Source organism: Thrips palmi, unplaced genomic scaffold, assembly GCF_012932325.1.
Source record: "Thrips palmi isolate BJ-2018 unplaced genomic scaffold, TpBJ-2018v1 HiC_scaffold_3, whole genome shotgun sequence".
Classification (NCBI taxonomy): Eukaryota; Metazoa; Arthropoda; class Insecta; order Thysanoptera; family Thripidae; genus Thrips; species Thrips palmi.
The window spans coordinates 7,845,342-7,860,341 of NW_023144630.1; the positions used below are offsets into that span (position 1 = coordinate 7,845,342).

At 45.4% G+C, this 15,000-nt stretch overlaps 2 protein-coding genes across 2 annotated transcripts in view; one reads left to right on the forward strand and one right to left on the reverse strand.

Moving 5' to 3' along the window:
* LOC117648190 overlaps positions 1 to 14,907 on the forward strand; it is a 17,740-nt gene extending 2,833 nt beyond the window's left edge. The window contains exons 3-4 of the mRNA XM_034390529.1: positions 13,824 to 14,054; positions 14,663 to 14,907. Of these exons, the coding sequence (XP_034246420.1) occupies positions 13,824 to 14,054; positions 14,663 to 14,770 (339 nt within the window). The 3' untranslated portion in view covers positions 14,771 to 14,907. The remainder of the gene's footprint in view (positions 1 to 13,823; positions 14,055 to 14,662) is intronic.
* LOC117648186 (putative inhibitor of apoptosis) lies at positions 914 to 2,901 on the reverse strand. The gene has a single exon (XM_034390524.1). It carries the CDS (start codon positions 2,239 to 2,241, stop codon positions 1,312 to 1,314), a length of 930 nt encoding a protein of 309 aa, XP_034246415.1. The 5' UTR covers positions 2,242 to 2,901; the 3' UTR covers positions 914 to 1,311.
* Positions 14,908 to 15,000: the final 93 nt, after the last annotated feature.

Consider the following 15,000-nt stretch of genomic DNA (forward strand, 5'->3'; position numbering starts at 1 on the left):
TCAACCTCAGTTATGATTGCTTACTGTCAATGGCCGGTTTTGGAAACATGGAAGATTTTGAATTTTGTTTCTGATTTCCTGCAATTCCTGCTCGGATCTCTGCTTGGGAAGTCTGGAAACTTGCTGTTCTGTGCATGACAAGGAAACAAAATTTTTTACATTAAGCGTTAGAAAGCTGGCATGGACAGAACCAAAAGCCACAGTTCAGAGACATAATTAAGAGACAAAAACACAAAACCCCATTTAAAAAAAATGATTACATACGTGGTCCATTTTGAAGAAGATCCTCTGCAATGTCCTGCAAGATGTTCTCTTGGGCATGGATTTGAGAGGATCGTATTTTGGCCAATTCCCTTTTTCTACTCAGAAGGCCTGGGCCATTCGCCACGATTTTTCCTTCTGTGTTGACAATCAGCCGTTCGAGCATGATTTTGGTTCCTAACAGAAAAGCAAAAGAACAGCTGACTTTAACAAACTTGTCATCAACCATTGAGTATTTTGGGGTGAGTAGTAGTATAACCGGTACTGGGTTGCATTGCCTACCTGCCAGGGGCAGGGGCAATGCAACCCAGTACCAGTTTGACTCCTCCAACTCGTGCCTCGATGAGTCATCCGAACCCGTGCGTGCCGTTCTCAAGGCCACGATGTTGCAAGCTGCCTACCCATCAGGCGCTCCCGTATTCGTGCTCCCGGTTGCCCTTTCAACCCGGTGCTGCCCAGCATCCTTGCAACGGGTTGACTTCAACCAGGCGCCTCGTGCTTTCATTAGGTTGCCTACCCATCAGGCGCTCCCGTATTCGTGATTCCGGTTGCCCTTTCAACCCGGTGCTGTCCAGCATCCTTGCTACGGGTTGACTACAACCAGGCGCCTCGTGCTTTCATTGGGTTGCCTACCCATCAGGGGCCGCGTGCGTACCTTTGCATTGGGAGTGTGGTTGTCATCGGGGACCTCTGGAGGTGGCCGATGACGTCCCAACCGGTCACCAGCTAGCCCAGATGTTCACTCGGCAGAGTTCCGAGGCAGACTGACACGTACGACAAGTGAGCTAACTACTACCCGTTCGGCTCCTTCATCTCATTCATGTCTCTCTCAACCGTGCGTGCCGTTCTCAAGGCCATGTAGGTGCGGTTTGCCTATCCATCAGGCGCTTTGAGTATCCTTGCATCTGACTGCCTACCCATCAGGCGTTTTCAGGAAAGAGGGACGTTGAAATGAAAAACACCTTATATTTATACCAATTTTAATTCTGAATTTTTACAACATACATACATACAAAACATTTTCTGATTTAAAAAAACGTTTAGGGCTCTTCAAACAAAAACTCGCAGAGTAAAGTCAACTTTTGCTCTGCACACTCCACATTTTGAGTGTCCTGGTAAGCACTGTGCACACGTATAGAAATGTGCGCATGGAAGGACGACGACATTAGCCTCTCGTTCAAAGCATATTTTACAAAACCCTCTATCCACATTGCGTCGTGCATCCAATTTTGTTTCCTCGTCAGATGTTTGAGTAGTTAGATGTTTCTTTATGTAAGACTTAAAATGATTTGGCACTTCTTGTTCTGAGAGTAACTTTTTCTGTACATCCTCCACGTATGTTGTTCCCCTAGTACGGTTTATGAAAGCGCAATAAGGCGAGTATGCTGCGTGTTCCTGATCCACTACGTCTCCTTCAGTCCAACAAGATAATGATATTCCACAATGAAAGCATAGAACGATGTCTCTGTACCCCGCGTAGAAGAAACCACTTTCAGCTAGTGCGTCGGCCGTGACTGGGGCTCCGCTTGGCCACCGGTTGAGTGTTTCGTGTCTGCGATCCAATGTGCAATATCGAGGGTGAATGGGTTGCATGAATGGGACTAAGTTGTTTTTGACTTCAAAGGCATCGTAAATTCCACGCCTTTCATTTATTACGTGACTTGGGATTGCTGGCGCCGTTTCTGTCAAGTGGCTTTCGGTTTCAGGGGAAAATGGTGTTTCCGAGATATCTGCCTCATCGTATCCATAGTCTATCCGAGTGACTCCATCGCCACTGCCATTTCCCAGTGCGCTTGCGTCACCTGTGGTGTTCATAGCAGAGTTGTTTTCAAGTGCTGGACGTTCGGGCTGATCTTGAGACTGCATTACTTGAATCCCTGCGCCATCATTGCCAAAGCCACTATCTGAATATGAGTTGGTCACCGTGCGTGTCTGTCCGGGTTGCAAGTTGGCGTTCCTGGTTTCAAGCGTTGGCTCCATGGTTGTGTCCAGTGTGAGGTGTGCGCGTAGAATGGTGCTTTTGACAGCCTGCTTCCACTTTTATTCCTGAGGGCCGCGTTCGGCGGCGCGTTCATCCAGGTCGGTGCTTCTCACCCCAGGGCCGCGTTCTCTCTCCCCCTTCATCAGTCTTGGACTATCGTCAGGTTCCGTCCCACTGCCTGTGTGGCTGGGCTTTACAGCTTCGTTTCCGCCAGTCTCTCCACCTCGCAAAGGCGGTCCTCCTTCAGTCTGATTATCCTCAGTGCCTGAAACTTCACCCTGTCCAGTCTCAATTTTATTTGGGCCCGCTCGGAAAACTAGTCGTGGACGCAGACAAATTCCTTCGAGGCAGTGAATCAACAGAGCGCATATCACGATACCAGCAAAGAGAGCCATCATTTCATCTCTCGGCGGGCTTTCCGTGGCGTTTCTCTCCGCGTCCATGGCTCCGTTTAGTGCCGACATTTCTTTAAATGGGTTAAAATGAAGGGAACGTCGGTCGTTGAGCGTTGCTTCCTGCGCACAGAGATGTAGAGTGACGCTCGTGTGTGGAGTGAATGGAACTTTTGGCTGCTCTGCGCGTGCTTTTATCGGAGTCCGTAAAGCCCCCGTCACTCTTCTTACTCCTCCTCAGTTCTAGTCGCCATACCTACGCCTTGCCGTGCCCGCGCTCTCGCGTCGGTCGCTCCGTCGCGACCGAGGGGTCCTTACGCGCCCCCGCGTGGGTCGCTGCGTCGCGACCGTGGGTCCGCCCGCGCCGCGTCCCGTCCGCGCCCCGACCGTGGGTCCGCCCGCGCCGCGCCCCGCCCGCGCCCGCCCGCGCCGCGCCCCGCCCGCGCCGCGCCGCGCCCCGCCCGCGCCCCGCCCGCGCCGCGCCCCGCCCGCGCCGCGCCGCGCCCCGCCCGCGCCCCGCCCGCGCCGCGTCCGCCCGCGCCGCGTCCGCCCGCACCTCTTTCGTGCTGTGTTACTCCCTGCGAAAATTTGAAAAGGAATGGTGCTCCTTTCCTTGGCATATAAAAACGTCGGTGCACACATAAAACCACTCACTTCAACTGCTCACTTAAAACCGTCAACATGGATTTGCGTTTCCGTCACCCGTCCAATGCCCTGGTCTGCGCTCCAAGCGGAGCGGGCAAAAGTTTCTTGGTCAAAAAGATTGTGGAAAACCGCGCAGCAATGTTCACGGCCACGTTTGAAAAAGTCATTTGGTATTACAGTGAATATCAAAATATGTACGATGAACTTGCACAGCAACACTCTGTCCAATTCATCGAGGGTGCACCTTCGCTGGACCACTTTCCTCCGGGAGAAGGTCCCAAATTGGTCATTGTCGATGATTTCTTGGACCAAGTAAAAAATCCAGAATTCTTAAAACTTGCCATCAAAGGATCACATCACCGCAATTTGTCCTACTGGTTCCTTTCACAGTCCATTTTCCCTCCTTACTTTAGACAGATTAGTTTACAAGCACACTATGTTATTCTTTTAAAATCACCACGGGATGTACAACAAATAAGAACGTTTGTCCTGCAAGTAGACCCCACCCATTGGAAAGGAATGCTGGAAGCGTATGAAGACGCTACGCGCGAGGGACACTCCTATATTTTGTTCGATTTCCACGTGAGACAAAAAGACCACTTGCGACTGAGAACTCACATTTTTCCTGGTGAAACGACTGTAGTTTATATACCGAAAGGAAAGTATAAAAGTGCCCTCCCTCGTACATTGTAGATCATTCTCGGACGATGAGCCGAAGGGTACACTTCTAAAGGTCTCGTGATGTCCTCTTCAACGAATCAATCTCAGAAAGATTTACTTCGTGTTCTGCAGCGCGCACGTCCACACCTACGCAAGGCCATTCTGAAACACGCTGACAAGGCACTTGTACACTCCATTTGTGAACTTTGTGACAACACTTTGTGCGGTAACGTGCCACTAACACCTGCACAAATACAAAATTTAAAGAAACACAAAGCAATCCTTAAACGGTTAGCTAAGCGAGGAGAGTCTTGGACAACTAAGAAGAAGGTTCTGAATCAAAAAGGAGGTTCATTCCTTCCCCTTCTGCTCAGCGTTTTGGCTCCTACCCTCGGAAAAATCATCTTCGGCGTTTAATTATTCAACGATGGAGCACTGCAAGAAATTGATACTCGTGCCTCAGGAGGCAATGACAAAATTGCATGAAAAGCCCGCTACCCGTTCTTCTGGAGATGTCATGGACGATTTGGACCAAGAAATGAGCCGCATTTTGAAACAACGAGCTGCAGACAGTGATAAATGGAAAATGTACGACCAAGCTCTGCAGCGGTATCTTTATTTTGTCAACGAACAAAGAAAGCCCACGTCACTTATTTTAAAAGAATCAAATACCAATGAAAATGAGAACGAAACCGAATCTGAGACACCACAAAACACTGTTTTGAAACGAAGACTCATTTCACTCATTCCTCTAAAATTTAAAAACGCTGCTTCAGCGCTGTATGATCACTTATCAACTCCAGAAGCAAAAGCCTATATTAGTTGGGATAGGAATGGAACAACGTCAGTCGGTGGAGAAACGTACTCGAGCATCATTGACTTGATCTCTGATGTGGTTCGCACTCGCAAACAGGCAAAAATTTCACGTTGGCATACGTTTGCTAAGGTACTTAAATCACTACATACTCCATTAGACATCGTAGGCAACCAACAATACATACGGGCTCTACAAACGCAAGACGGTGCTGGAATAAGTGAAAACGATGAAACGAAAACAAACTCGACAATCCCTCACGACCTCACATGGGCACGACATCTTTCCAAAACAAAGAAAACCCCTTACAGAGGTGCAGTCCGAAACACAAAATGGAAGCGATGGACTTGATTCAATCTTCAAAGATACTCGCCATCCTGCGGGGTACAGCACTGTAGAACGACTGAAAACGGCTGCAGGGGGAAAAGTTAAAAAAAATCAAGTGGCTGCCTACCTTCAGGAGCAGGACTCGTACACCCTTCACCGAAGAGCGCGACGCGTCTTTCCACGAAATGTGACCTATGCAGACAACATAGACGACTGCTGGCAAGCTGATCTGGCAGATTTTAGTTCAATTCAAGAGGACAATCAGGGAAACAAATTTGTTTTGTGCGTGACGGATGTCTTTTCTCGGTACGCGTGGACGATACCAGTACTCAACAAAAAAGCTGACACAATTAAGAAGGCATTTGAAAACCTTTTTCAAAACACTACTAGGAGACCGGCTAGGCTTATAACTGATAAGGGTGGTGAACTTAACAATAGGACTCTCAAAACATTTTTAAAACTACACAACATTGAATACGCACACACAAATAACCCGGACACCAAATGTTCAATCACTGAAAGATTTATTGGAACTTTGAGACAGTGGATGCAACGGGTTTTTACTCAGAGAGAAAATTATCAGTACACAAACGGTGTCTTAGAAAACATAACACATGCGTACAATCACAAAAAACACACAACACTTAAGATGACACCACACGAAGCCAGTAATCCTAAAAGAGTCCTAGAAGTTTACAAAATATTATACGGAAAAAAATTGCGCAGTGAAAAAGTGAAACCAAAGTTGAAAGTGGGAGACTTTGTTCGCATTTCCAGAGAGAAAAAGAGGTTTGAAAAAGGATGTACCTGGAACTGGTCGGAAGAAATCTTTAAAATAACACAAGTGATACCTCATATACAACCCATTTACCGCATTGCTGACCTGGATAAAAACGAAGAACTCGAAGGACACTTTTACTCTTGGGAACTTAGTCCCGTCAAAAAGCCTGAGCTTTACAAAATTGCATATATAGTCAAGGAACGGGGAACGGGTGTCAGAAAAGAATCGTTCGTCCACTGGAGAGGTTACCCCGTGTCAACTCGCTCTTGGGTTTTTAACAAAGATATTATAGAAACATAATGGACTTTTACATGACACTCCCGAGCAATGCTAGCCCAAAGGTGTATCCTGATAACAAAACATCAAACTACAAAATACAACTTTCCGAACGAGTAGAACTGCATGAAGAATGGGAAGTGGCTCTTCTAGATATTCACTATCCTAACACAATTGAACAAGTGACCGACGGAGAAAACTTAATAGAAATAAAATATTCTGATGGCGAAATAGATACATTTTCGGTCACACCGGGACACTATATAACGCGAGAAAACATCTTGTTCGCACTCCACGAGACTTTAACACCAATCGAAGAAATGCCGGATGGCAATGGACGGACAAGTGTTGTTGAGCTAACCGAAAACGGATACATTCTATTCCACCCTTTTCTAAAAGCACCAGACGCAAAATATTCATTTTCACCACGCCTTGCAATGCAATTGGGCTTGCTTCACCCCGGACCATACTCAACAAACCAAGAACTTTTAGGTACGTACCCTGTCGAGACAAGTCTGGGCGTTTGTCCTCAGCTTTATGTCTATCTCGACATCATTGAGGACCAAATTGTAGGACACACACGTGCTCCGTTACTTCGCACAATCCCCGTCGATACACAGAAAACATATGGTGGAATGTCCACTCACAGATGTGACCCGCCCATCTATTTTAAATTGAGAACAAAGTCTTTCGACACCCTGGAAGTCAATATAAGGACACACACGGGCAGTTTTGTGCCATTTGATCACGGAACGTCGACCTTGCTGTGTCACTTCAGACAGCGCGTTTAGAACAATCATGGCACACATTGAGGAGTATTACGTGAAACAGGCCCAGACAGGGTCTGGGATGAACTTTTATGCGGGCTCATCAACACAGAAGGGCGCGGGTATCGGAAGCTTCCTAGGTGGACTGTTCCGCAACATTTTCCCATACCTGAAACAAGGGGCTAACGCCGTAGGGCGTGAAGCCCTTCGCGCTGGCAGTCACATCCTTGCTGATGCTGCGTCAGGTGAAGTCCCTCTAAGAAACAGCGTTAAACAACACTTTTCTGAAGCGGGTAAAAACCTGGTAAACAAGATGCGAGGGAGAGGTATAAAGCGAGGCAGAGCACGCGGACGGCCTCAGTCCTCAGGCGGCGCTCGAACAGGAAACACACTCAAGAGATCCAAGCTGACCGTCAATCCAGCAGAAAAGCACATTTTCTAAATCATGTCGCTTTTGCACACCGCCTCATCTGAGGCGCTTCGCTCTGAACTTGATTTGTGGGCGATTCCACCCACACAAACTGTGCTAGAAGGGGGACAATGGACTCACTTCAAACCGATTACAAGCATTGACCAATCGAACACCATCGAATTCTGTGTCCCCGGTACTGGACATGAATACATTGATCCTGCACACACACTTCTACTTGTAAAGGGAAAAATTGTGAAAGAAAATGGCAGTGACTTGGGTGAAGGGGACAACAGTGATGCTACCCCTGTTAATTATATGCTACACTCACTCTGGAGCCAGGTAGACGTATCACTGAACCAAAAATTAATTTCACAATCTGCCATGACCTATCCGTATCGCAGTTATATGGAGTCACTCCTGGCTTATGACTCGCCTGCCAAAAATTCTCACATGTCCATGCGCATGTGGTATAAGGATACTGCCGGACACATGGACGAGTGCAAGCCTGACAAAAACGAGGGACTCAAGAAACGTCACGAACTTACTAAAAACAGCAAGGTGTTCGAGCTCCTAGGCCCTATTCACAGTGACTTTTTTAATCAGGACCGCTTTCTTTTAAATAACGTGGAACTTAGAATTAAGCTCACTCGCAGTCGAGATGCCTTCGTGCTCATGTCAACCAACAGAAATGAGAAGGTGGTCATCTTAGACGCAACACTTTTAGTACGAAAAGTTCGCATCTCACCCACAGTACTACTCGGACACGCAGCTGCTCTTGAACAGGCACCAGCGAAGTACCCACTCACGAGAGTTGACCTCAAAACAATCACTATTCCAGTCGGAGTGCAGGACAAATCCATATCAAACTTACACCTTGGTCAAATACCAAAAAGAATCATCATTGGATTTGTTTCAAATCCAGCATTCAACGGAAGTTACCAGTATAACCCATTCAACTTCCAACACTATGATCTGAACTATCTGAGTCTTTATGTGGACTCGGAACAAATTCCCGCACAGCCTATCACACCGGACTACGAACACAATTTACACATTGACGCTTACAACACGCTTTTCAGTGGGACGGGTTTGCACTGGAAAGATGAAGGAAACGATATCACCTACACTGAGTACCCCCAAGGTTTCGCACTCTACGCATTCGACCTTTCCCAAGATCTTTCCGCTCACGAAAGTCACTGGAACTTGCAGCGTCAAGGAGTAGTGAGGTTGGAAGTAAAGTTTGCAAAACCACTTGCAGGAGCCATAAACTGTGTTGTCCTCTCGGAATTCAACAATCTAATTGAGATTGACAAAAACCGAAACGTCGTTGTTGATTTCGGCGTTTAAAATGGACGGACACACTCTGGAAGCTGTTTTGCGGAAAGATCCACACGCCTCGCCTCATTTCGAAGGAGTATTCGCCTCGGATACACTTCCACACAACCTACACAATAAACCATCACTCATTATTGTCAATACTGACCCCATCAACAAGCCAGGAGCTCACTGGCAAGCCATATACATCGGCTGCGATGGAAAAGGAGAACATTTCTGCTCCTATGGACTTGGACCTTATATCCCTAGCATAAGAAAATTCATGGACCGCCAATGTAAGCTCTGGAGCAAAAACACAATTGATTTACAGGAACTCGACTCTTCTGTATGTGGACAGTACTGTGTACTGTTTTTACTTTTTAAGGCGCATGGATACTCTATGGAGGATTTTGTAACTAGCTTCACTGATGATTGTCATGCTAATGATAAGATTGTCAACGAGAAGTTTCACCGTTATGCTCAAAATGTAACGATTTGTGAGGATATTCGTGTAAAGAGATGTCAAACGAGTTGTAAAAAACGAAAATAAAATGTACAAAATGTAAGGTGCTTGTTTTTATTTTCCCTCTTTCACGAAAAAACGCCTGATAGGTAGGCAACGCAATAAAAGCACGAGGTGCCTGATGGGAAGGCCACCGGGATCACGAATACGGGAGCGCCTGATGGGTAGGCAACCCAATGAAAGCACGAGGCGCCTGGTTGAAGTCAACCCGTTGCAAGGATGCTGGGCAGCACCGGGTTGAAAGGGCAACCGGGAGCACGAATACGGGAGCGCCTGATGGGTAGGCAGCTTGCAACATCGTGGCCTTGAGAACGGCACGCACGGGTTCGGATGACTCATCGAGGCACGAGTTGGAGGAGTCAAACTGGTACTGGGTTGCATTGCCCCTGCCCCTGGCAGGTAGGCAAAGCAACCCAGTACCGGTTATACTACTGGGGTGAGGTAGGCTATTTATAGAAACTTAGACAACTTACCTGAAGCCAGCACCTTTCCCATCGTAATTTCATAAATGGGTTTTTTTTTTCACAGTGCATTTCAACCATTTAAACTTTAGAAAGCTGTCTACAGCAATTTCACGATCCTGTTCTTCTTCCAAGATTTCATCAAAAATAATATTATCATGTCGAACGGTATCGACAGCCGGCGGGTCCGATGAAAACATAAGGTAGAAACGTCCCATTGTTCTACAATGATTCTACAATGAACTTGTAAGAAGTAACAAAACTACTAAATTGCAGATCTTCACAGAATTCTTGCTCTATGTCGTTTCGTAAAATGGGACGCAGAAGTAAACAAACCTCTTGGAGACAGGGCACCCAAACTAAGAGGCACAATTCGAAATATGAAAAGACAGACTTTTGATTTTTTTGGGCCGCACACTAAAAAGAAATTGTTGATTATAATACTTTTTATGGCATTATGCGTTAATATTACTATGCTGGATGAATTAAGCATATATTGTATCCCGTGAACAATGTTTCATGTTGGCAATAGGCGCTGCCTGCTGAATCACTCCAAGAATGAAGCGCGCTCCGTGTGCTCTCTCTCTCTTTCTTTCTCTCTCGCTCTCCTTTGTTGTTTTGACGACGAGCCGGACGGCGGCGAAAAGGACACAAACTAATGAATTAGAAAGTGGAGTGGCTGTTAAGTAAGTCCACCATGGAGGAAGATAAAACCTCGCGAAGATTAAAAAAGGCGAGAAAAACATATCTACAAAGTGCAGGAGACAGCGCATTGATGGAGTTAGACGCCGGGTAAGGTTATGTTTGTTTCGATACGCCCGTGTGCCTTCTGAGCGTGTAAGTGCAAATTTGAAATAATTTATTTAAATACTGATTCACAGTACGTTAACCGAGGAGCTCAACATGGATAGCTTCACTGAAGAGATGGATGCAGAAAGTATTTCTGAATTGCCTCATTGTGCCCTCCCCACCCAAGGTAAACAATTTTATTGTCTATGTTATTCACAGGGCCTTGTTTAAGTGGTCTCACAATGTCAAATTTCTGTAGGATTTGTTGAGCCAAGCAGTAGCAGCAGCACCTCAATGTCCAGAAGTGTTACCTCTGTTTCGTCTGAAGTGCTGGGTGACGCTTCTATGGAACTAGGTTTCCAGCATGAAACATTGATTAATCCGTCTCAGTTATCTGAAAAAACAACGACTGATACAGCTGCTATTGTTGAAAGCGGTGATCCTAAAGGTGAGTTTTTTTTTATCTTCTGTTTGACTTTAACTGTTACTCTGTTAAAACAAAATAATAATTTAGGGCAATCATTATTCAAAATGTTCTATATTCTGTTTCCATTTTGTTATTGACATATTGACTGACAATGCTGAATTTCAAGAGCCAGTGCAAGACCCCGTGTTTCCCTCAAGGTTTGCTGAAGAGGAAGACTTTGGAGAGGATTTCCATCATGAGTTGTTTACTGAGGAACCCTTGGAAAAGGCCCCTGATGATCCTATTTATGAAGGAGCTCCCATTACTCTTGGAGAGAGTATTGCAGCTGTTTTGTCTTTTGTGCAATCAGAGCACATTAGCGGTGTTGGACTTGCAGGGTTGCTCTCACTTATATCTTTGCATCTTCGGAAACCAAATAACTATCTGAAATCTACACGGGAATTTTTTAAACTATTGGAGGATAGGGAAGAGCCCCTTAGAATTTCTTACTATTGCAGTTTGTTTTTAAAAAAATCTACCCTCCAGTTCTAGCTTGTGTACTACTTGCACGGATGGTAAAAAAACTGTGAGTTACCTCATCCATTTCCCTCTTGAGCGTCAAGTGCAAAAAATGTTTAGCAGGCCTGGGTTTCAAGATGACTTAAACTACAAATTCAGAAGAGTGAAGAAAAATATTAACAACATCGAAGACATACTTGATGGACAGGCATATAAAAATGCAGAAGTAGAGCCCGAAGTAGGAACCACTGATGTCACAATGACTTGGAACGCAGATGGTTTGCGGGTTTTTTAATAGCTCCACATTTTCTATATGGCCATGCTTTCTTATCATCAACGAATTGCCTCCCAGTAAAAGGTACTACAGTGAGAATATGTTAATTGGTGGTATTTGGTGTGGTATGTCAAAGCCTCATCCCAATATTTTTCTCCAACCGATCTATAATGATTTAAAAGTTCTACAGAGTGGTATCAGAATTAGTGACAGTCTCAAAGTACGTGCAAAGCTTATCTGTGGCACTTGTGATGCTCCTGCAAGGGCGTACTTTTTAAATATGAAACTGCATTCGGGTTTTTATTCCTGTCATCTATGTTTGACGAAAGGTGAATACTCAGCAGCTATTGGAAAGTTAACTGTTTTTCCATATGAAGAAAATCCTCCACCAAGGACAATGGAGTTGTACAAAGAAAATGTAAAATTTGCAGTGGAGAAGAAAGTTGTTGAGAAGAAGAATAAACATCTGCTTAATGATATACGGTGCTGTGGCATAAAGGGTCCTACAGTGTTATCTCATATGATTGATGGTGATTTATTTCTTTCTACAGCGATAGATGCAATGCACTGCGTTTATTTAGGTGTAACCCGTCAATTGCTTGGCCTTTGGTTTGATGCGGAGCACAGAGACTCGCCCTTTTCTGCCTATCAGCACGTGAAACTTGTCAATCAGAGACTGTTAAATATTATGGCACCACATTTCTTTGATAGGGCTCCAGAGTCAATTGATAAGCTTGTTCATTGGAAAGCCTCTATGCTCAGGGCTTTTTTGTTGTACTTTTCTGTATGTGTTTTGTCTGATGTTCTGAAACCCAAGTATTTTGAGCATTTTTTATTACTTGTCAAAGGCATTTCGCTTTTAAATTCATCAAGTATCAGCCAAGATGATATTAAGTTAGCTTCTCTTCTTTTACATCAATTTGTGGAGGAGTTTCAAACTCTGTATGGTAAACGGCACATGAGCCACAACGTCCATATGTTAAGACATCTGAGTGCCACTGTACAGCATCTAGGGCCACTATGGATCATAAGCTGTTTCAAATTTGAGGACATGAATGGCCGCATTGCTCGACTTATCCATGGAACTCGACATGCTGGCATTCAAGTGTGCTCTAACTTATCAATTATCAATCGTTTACCTTTGATGGTTCACAATCTTACAAATGAGGATGTTAAAAAATATTGTCTTCAGTTAAGACACAAAGGATTGCCATTGAAAGTAACGGAGGAAATTTCACCTGATATTTTGTGTGTAGGTGACTTTACTCATTTATCTGATGATGATAAGTGGATTGTAGATGAATTAAAACAGGTAGTGTTAAACCCAACTGCAGATGATGTTCGATTATTTCAACGCTTGTATAAAAACAAAATTTTGTACACATCCAGTAAATATGATCGTGGTATGCGAAAATCTGCTCATGTGAAATATTGTAATACTAATACTTTAGAGCTTGGTGAAATTGTAACATTTGTAAAGTTAGTGCAGGAGCAGCCACAATATTATGCTGTTGTAAATAGACTACAAACTTCATATCCATTTCAGACAGATGCCTTCAAAATCACACATGTGCACCAGGTTCATCTACCCCATGTTGGCATTGATATTGTTCCTGTGAGTAAACTGGAGATTGTTGTGTGCAAAATAGATGTATCTCCAATTGTATATGTCTCTGAGCCTCTCAATAACTTTGAGTTAGAGTAGAAAATAAATAAACAATGGTTCCACAATGTTTGTCAGTATATCTCACTCAAATAATTTTCCCGCTTCACCCTCTCAGAAAATAGAAACAGAGCAAAGAAAATTGAACAGGGATGGGGCTGCGCGCCACGCGGTGTGCGCATGCGCGGTTCGCGCTAGGTTCGGAGAGGGTGGGGGGTCTGGTTGGGGCTTGGAGGCATACCCATCGCGTCCCTTTGGGCACGTCTTCTAGGTATGAGAACTGTAGCGTTGCACCGCTGGGGAGGGCCCTGAGGCCAGGCAATAATTTTGTCGTTTCTTTGGCATAAAAAGTGCCGTTTTAATGACAGCCGAATCGTGCGAAAACGACAAAATTACGAACGATGCGTTAGTCGTGATTTTGTCGTTCTTTTCTCGTGGCCTGATCGTTTCTAAGCCGTTGGTTGACCGTATATTTGTCATACCGAAACGACAAAATAACGCCTGACTTACGTCATCTCGGGCCATACGGGTTGGCACTCATCTTATGAATCTTTTCAGAGTAAAGACGCTGGAGATGAGGATGCCATTCTGGCTCTACGCAAGGTCAAGCAGACCATGTTCGTGAAGCTCGAGCGCCAGTACTTGAGCATGTTCGCCGCCTCCAGGGCCACCTTCCGTCGGGCATTCCAGACCATTTCGACCCAGGTGGCCAAGAATGCGACTGTCCGCAAGAATGTCAGGGAGTCGGCCGGGAGAATGCTGCTTCACCTCGTCAACAACCAAAAGAAGGTTCGTTTTAGAAGCTCGGCTTTTTTAACCTTTTGGTGTCACTTCGGACGTGGCACAGTGGGCTAGAAGACTCTGGTGGAGGCGGTCAAAATCCTGGACACGTTCGGAGCTCCAGAGTCGCTAAATGGAACTCGAACTAAACGTCTGACCCCACAAATGGATTGCTCTCCAAGCGAGGAATCCATTGGTAGGGTCACACGTTCGGTTCAAGTTCTGTTAGCGACTCGGGAGCTCAAAACGCGGACTCTTAGAATCCCCTCGATCTCTGACTTGCGGGACGCGTATGGCTATGGGATTGTGCGAAGTACCGCAAATGCATGGGAATGGGATGGCATTGCACTTCATGTCCAATTCAAAAGAATTGCACCGATTGACACTATATTCATAGCGTTTGGATTCTCAGTGTAGGTCATGTGTTCGATGAGTTGAGCTGCGCAGGCTGATCTACGTCAGTAAACCCACCGAGCTAGCCTAGCATCGTGGCTCAGGCCACTGCCCCCTTGGCCTAGCCTAACCACCCGGCTGGTGTCTTCTTGATGCACTTTGTAAAACGAGAAAAAAAAGCAAAGAATTTGTTTTAATGAGCCATGAAATTATTATGATTACAGTGCATATCCGTGTTGGCGGGGCAGTTCAGACTGGTGGAGAAGTTCGCCACCGACGCAGACAACGTCCTTTTCCGTATCGCAGTTCCAGCGCAAACAAACGCGCTGTAGGTCCGCACTTCATCGCATCGCAGACAATTCCTGCTGCCTGGTCGAAGATCTACAGGGAACTTTCAAACGAATGATTCAAAAGGGATTGTACACTCTCTGATGACACCACGAACAGAATAAAAATGAAAGAATCTTAAGATTTCACGATTTCCAATCGCCTACGAAGCGGCTTGTCACTTCCGCTGTGGGTGCCGGGATCAGCAGTCGCAGTCCAGTAGGGCAGGTCGATA